The sequence below is a fragment of the Buceros rhinoceros genome, unplaced genomic scaffold (genome assembly GCF_000710305.1).
Source record: "Buceros rhinoceros silvestris isolate BGI_N320 unplaced genomic scaffold, ASM71030v1 scaffold34701, whole genome shotgun sequence".
Taxonomy (NCBI): Eukaryota; Metazoa; Chordata; class Aves; order Bucerotiformes; family Bucerotidae; genus Buceros; species Buceros rhinoceros.
This window is the reverse complement of record NW_010395414.1, coordinates 18,259-24,319: the sequence shown is the minus strand read 5'-3', so window position 1 is coordinate 24,319 and position 6,061 is coordinate 18,259. Positions and strand designations below refer to the sequence as shown.

At 54.7% G+C, this 6,061-nt stretch overlaps 1 protein-coding gene across 1 annotated transcript; it reads left to right on the top strand.

The window, feature by feature from the left end:
* Positions 1 to 145: 145 nt before the first annotated feature.
* Positions 146 to 4,716, top strand: PPM1M (protein phosphatase, Mg2+/Mn2+ dependent, 1M; the record flags this gene model as incomplete). Its single annotated transcript, XM_010145545.1, has 9 exons — positions 146 to 269; positions 919 to 1,173; positions 1,412 to 1,524; positions 1,849 to 1,933; positions 2,245 to 2,363; positions 2,841 to 2,904; positions 3,774 to 3,881; positions 4,147 to 4,295; positions 4,572 to 4,716. Coding segments are annotated over 9 exons (1,162 nt in total), but the record flags the coding sequence as incomplete, so codon positions are not given.
* Positions 4,717 to 6,061: the final 1,345 nt, after the last annotated feature.

Genomic DNA, 6,061 nt, shown 5'->3' with positions numbered 1-6,061 from the left:
GAAAAGGGACGGGGGAGGGGGGGATGGAGGGAAGGGGCAAGGTACAGCCTTTGTCAGTGGCTGCCGAGCAGCCAGCACAGCTGGCTGGGAGCAGGGCAAGCAGCAGTGCATCCGCACGCCTCACCCGAAGCCTTTACACCCCCAGGGTTATCAACGCAGAGAAGTCGGAGTTCAATGAGGACCAGGCGGCCTGCTGTCAGATCTCCATCCGGAGGAGAGAGCCGGGCCTGGAGGAGGATGAGGAATGGCTGATCCTGTGCTCCACGCAGGTATAGCCCCCAGGCCCGCTGAGCTGACCCCGCTGCCAGTCCTGGTCCTCACCCAAAGGCCTGGGTACAGGAAACAGGGGGTTGCCCCATTAGTCCCACACGCCCATGCACTGAAACCCTTCCTTGCAGTGTTTAGGGGACCCAGGTACCCTGTGTCTGGCCAGCAAACACCCAGGTCTGCCCACAGGTGACATTTCTACTTCCACGACCCATGACTTACAACATTTGAGGTCATCCAAGTCCTTTACTTGGTGCCCTCACCTTTCCTTCACTGTCCTCGCTCTGCTTTCAAGGGCCGGTGTGTTGTCACTCAGGGACAGTAGCATGGACCAGGCCCAGGGGACGCTCTCACCTGGCAGCAGCTCTGCCTCGTCTCTTGTAACACAGCCCCATCTCCCCAAGAACACAGAGGAACAGCATGTGAGGGTGGGTGGCTGCACCTCCAATGAGTCTGGCAGAGCAGCACGTGGGCATCACATGAGTTTGAGCTGCACAGGGGGTTAACTAGTGGCAGGGAAGGGTGGCTGGGGTGGAAAAGCCGGGCAAAACACACACAGTCCCGTCCTGGCTGTGAGCCTGCCATCTGTGTGACCTCTCCAGCCTGTCTTACTCCTCTTCTTTGCTGTCTTATACCTCTTCCTCATTGCAGTTTCTGACTGGTTGTTACTGGGCACTGTTTGACGGCCATGGTGGCCCAGAAGCTGCCATCATCGCCTCCAACTATTTGCACTACTGCATCAAGCAGAAGCTGGAGGAGGTTGTGGGGGGCATCACAGAGGCCCGTCCTCCCATGCACCTCAGCAGACACTGCGTTTGCGACAGCGACCCCCAGTTTGTGGAGGAGAAGCACATCCACGCAGCAGATCTGGTGGTGGGAGCCCTGGAGAACGCCTTCCAGGAATGCGTGAGTACCCCACCTGTACAGCACACACAAGTTTGCTCTCTCCCTCGCACTCCTGAAGCAGTCTTTAGGCTGGTAGCACCCAGTTTGCTGCCTGTACCAAAGCAACGTTATCTTCACCTGGTTTCCTGTGGTCCCTCTGTGGTCAGTTGTGGTTCTGGATTTCTGCCGAGAGGCACGAGGCAGCTGCAGAAAGCAGCAGCCTGACTCACGTCACTCTCCAAACTTGTTCGAACAACAGGATGAAGTCATTGGCCAGGAGATGGAAGCAACAAAGCAGATGGGTGGCTGTACTGCTCTGGCTGCCCTTTATTTCCAGGGAAAGCTGTTTGTGGCCAACGCTGGGGACAGCAGGTGAGCCTTAGTAAAAGGGGGAAGTCGCTGGGGCTAGAGCTGGGAAGATAAGCCAGGTTTCCAGCACCTTAGTTAATCCTGCAGAAGGTAGATGTGCAGCCCTGCAGTTTCCTGGCTGCCTGCCACAGGAGCTGGTGGAAGGATGGGTGCTCTCTGCCTCCTGGAAGGGTTTTGGGATTTCCAGGAACTAACCCTGCCCAGCCAAGGGCAGCACTGGGGTGAGAGTGCAGCGGTGAGCTCAGCCTGGCAGGTGTTTAAAAGTGGAAGGAGATTTCAAGGCTGCTGTGACAGCTCAGCTCTTTTCTTTCCTCTTGCCCCTCGCAGGGCAATTCTTGTTCTGAAGGACAGCATTGTGCCCATGAGCTGTGAGTTCACACCCGAGACAGAGAGGCAGCGAATCCAGCACCTGGTGAGTGACTCCTCTCATGCATCAAACAATCCAGCTGTAAGCATCCCACTGGGTCAGAGAGGGCTTGAGGCAGGAGCAGCACTGGCTTTCCCTGAAGGCCACTGCATGGCCAGCACGTCACCTGGCACAAGCCAGGGAGGGCTGGGGACAAGATTCAACCAACAGCCTTTAGTACAGGAGATGTTTATGTCCTTCTTGGGATGTGCTTTCCCAGTTGTGTCCTCCATTCTGCTGCTGGGAGTGCCAGTCCCGGTGTCCTACTCCGCTGAGGCAGAACCTGGCCATCCTCACACCTGCCTTCCCTCCCCTAGGCTTTTCTTTTCCCCAAGCTCCTGGATGGTGAGTTCACGCGCTTTGAGTTTCCACGGAGGTTGAAGGGAAATGATGTGGGCCAGAAAGTCCTGTACCGGGATTACTTCATGGAGGGCTGGTGAGTCCCTTCTGCCTGAGGCTAAGGCTGTGGCACAGGGCAGCTTTACCTGCTTGTAGTGATGGGGAGGTGAAAGGAGAAGGGATGCGGCCCACCAGTGAGAGCAGGGGGCTTGACAGTGTAAGGCTGTGCCAGACCAAGCGAAGGATGCTGTGAGCAGCCTCCCCCCGACTGAAGGACTGGAGCCCTGAGAAGGCAGTTAGGAAGCAGCTGAAAGGATTCTTCTGGGATCCTGCGAGGTGGGATCCCAGCCTTGTGTAGGTAAAACCTGTGGAGGAAATGGGGAGAGAAAGCCACCTGGGCATTCAGCAAGGGGTCATCTTCACTGTGTCTGCCTCAGCAGGTCACCTTGCCCATTCCTCAGTCAGCTGCCTCTGTGGGGGCACCACAAGGGTTAAATCACAGCTGGAATGCTCTGGCTGGGTTGTATCCCCAAGTCAGACAAATCCCCAATCAATGGTGAATTCTCTCTTCCAGGGGATACAAGACAGTGGAGAAAGCTGACCTCAAGTATCCTCTCGTCCATGGTCACGGGAAGCAGGTAGCTTAATGCTTCACACACTAGGAAGGTAGAGGCAAGTCTGCTGGGGGTCTTCAGTGCCCCCATCTCTCAGAGGCACGCTCCGAGGGCACTACAGCAGACTGGGGCTGCAGAGCACCCAGTGCTCTGGGGCTCTCCAGCACAGCACAGCCCCACAGCCCCAGTACAGCAGCTCCCTTCACTAGCACCATGTTGCCTGGTCAGAGCAACCAGAGCCCTCCGGAGCAGAGAGCCTGCCCCCTCCTCCAGAGTAGCTGCTGGCAGAGCAGAGAGCAGCCCCCAGCCAGCCTCCCCTTTCCTATCTCCCCTTGCACACAAGAACTCATTTCAGCTGAGGACTTACTTCAGCAGATCCCACTTTGGAGTGTCTCCTCCAGCTCTAACTAGCACTTCTCCCACACACCTTGTTCCTGGAGAAAAGGCTGGAAGAGGCAAGGAGGAGGCAGGGCGTAAACAATGACCGCACACATCCAGCATTTGCCTGCTGGGGTTGAGCAGAAAGCCCTATCACCTCCCCCTTTGCAAGGAGAAAGGACACCCCAACCCCTCCCCGCCAAACCAACCCGGTTTTCTTCCTCACCGCCGTAAACCAAGCAGATGTCACCACGGGCTTCCTGAGGTCTGCAGCATTCCCCAGAGCACACCATGGGCCACCAGGAGCTGGTGACATGCAGGCTGCCTCCACGTTCACATCAGGCCTCCACTTCTCTTCACTCCTCCATTTCTTAAGGTCCCCAGGGGCTGTTCTGGGTGGTGCTTGGGGAAGGGTCCTGAAGGCAACACAGAGATCAGTCAGGACAAGCCACAAGTCAGCCATCAAAGATGCCACATTCTTACGTTACGTTACTGTTTTGCTGTGTTTGGGCCAGGCTCGCTTGCTGGGGACTCTGGCTGTCTCTCGAGGTCTGGGGGATCATCAACTCAAAGTCATCGACACCAACATTGAAGTCAAACCTTTCCTCTCCTGCATTCCCAAGGTGAGTCGCAGCACACGGAAATTGCAGGATGGAATTAAACGTGCTGTGCTCTTCCTCTGTAGCACCCACCTGTGACAGACCCAGCAGGTCTTAGCTGTGTCCATCGCTCTGCATGCTGCCCAGAGAATCTTCCAGACAGAGGAATCCAGAAGCATAGCAGCAAGGGGATAGAAAAGCTTCAAAGCATCCTGGTCCCACTTTGTCTTCCCCTGACCCCACCAGTACATGGCAGGAATTGTCACTGATTTACTCCTCTGCTTTCCAGGTGAATGTATTTGACTTTGCTCTGCATGACATTAAGGAAGACGATGTCCTCATCATGGCAACTGATGGCCTCTGGGATGTTCTGTGCAACAAAGAGGTGGCCCATGTGGTCAGGAGCTTTCTTGCAGAAAACAGGGCAGATCCTCACAGGTACCATCAGCTTTGCCGTTGTCTTCCCTTCCCAAGAACCTGGTCAGACCAAAAGCAGGCTGAGATTGCTCTGCTTCTAGGTCAGCTCTGGCATGACCAAGCCTTTTCCCTAACTCTGGAACCTGCCACCTCATCTCTCCCCATCCTAAAGAAACAAGGGAAAAGCTGGTGTCTTTAAAAATTCCTACTATTTTGACAACGTAAAGCCACACCTCGGTGTTGATCGTAAGGGAGTAGCGCCATGTTAACCCAAACTGCACTTTTTTCCACCCACAGATTTTCAGAACTGGCCAAGCACTTGGTGTGCAGAGCAAGGGGCAAGAAGAGAGGCCACCAGTGGATGCTGGATGACAGCCACGAGGCATCGTACGATGACATCTCTGTATTTGTCATCCCACTACACAACAGGGATGAGGACTGACTGCTGTTGTGACAGGCAGCACCTCTGCGTGGCCCTGCTGTGGCGCTACTCAGCATCACCCTGAGAGCGAGGGATTTCTGCTGGGCACAGATGCTTGGTTCCAGCAAAGAGCGGCAGCAGCAGCACCTGAAAACGCACAGCCATCTCTTATGCACAAGATCAACAAGAGCATTAGCTCCTTCAGAACATGCAAGAGAGGAACAAATCATTCCCCTTGCTCCTTTCTCATTGTTGGGCCAAGGAGATGGCGAAGGGGGCCACATGAGCTGACAGGTACTACTTCTAACATCCCTGCGGTACAGTGAGACTCTAATCCACATTTCCAGTGATCCTCCCCCTTTTTAACACTGAAGAACGACGATCAGCTGAGATTCAAAGTCTCAAGAGCTGGCTTTTAGTCAGACATGAGCCAAGTTGTGTGGAACTGGATGCATAAGCTACAGTGTTCCTTGTATCCATTCGCTGTAGTGTGAGACACACTGAAAACCCCGGAGCTGTGGCTAAGGCAGCGTCAGGCATGGCCACGCCTGCGTCCTGCCAGCGTGGGAGCAGCACCCCGGGCCTCCTGAGAGCGCTGCCGGTTGTCACCAGACAGGTGACAGCAGCAACTGAAGCTATGCGCTGGTGCAGAGGAGGCTCCTGTGTAAAGAAACATGCCGTGGTGCCCTTCACTGAATTAGTACGTAATGCAACGTCCACGTTTCTAACGACTCTGAGTCCCCAACGTGTCCCAGCACTTTTTCGATTAATTCAGGCCACTTCTGACAGCCAGGCTGGTTTTGCAGCCATAGCTGCAGAACTGGAGAGCACAGGGGGGCTTACATACATCAGCTGGCTTAGTAGAAGAGCTCCAGGTGAAATAAAACCAGTTTGTTTAAGTTTGTCTGCAGTGCTGACTCTCAGGCGCTTACGCTCATTCCAACAGGAGTGGCAGCACAGGAGACGTGCCAGAGCTGCGCCTTAAACACTGAGGAGCTGCTGCTCAGCCAGTTCATTAGCCAGGCAAATTCAGGTCTGGACAAGCTTCCCACCACCCCGCGTCCCCACCGGGGTTTTCATTATTCATTACACAAGTTGCAGGATTCCCTAGTGACACCGACAAACCCCAGTGGGCCTTTAAACTCCACAAGGATGAAAGTCCAAATAAAGGGGTTTTTTTTCCACCATGCATTTGAATGCGATTTTACTCCTGTCAAGAGGTCTTGCACAGACCTAAGGCTTGGTTTTCTCCATCTCAGAAAACCACAGGGGAGTTTTTGCTTTGGGCTTGTCTTGGCCAAAACCCAGGTTGTCACTGGAAGGACTCCCACAGCAGTACTGCCCCAAGGGTTAGGTGTCAACAGGG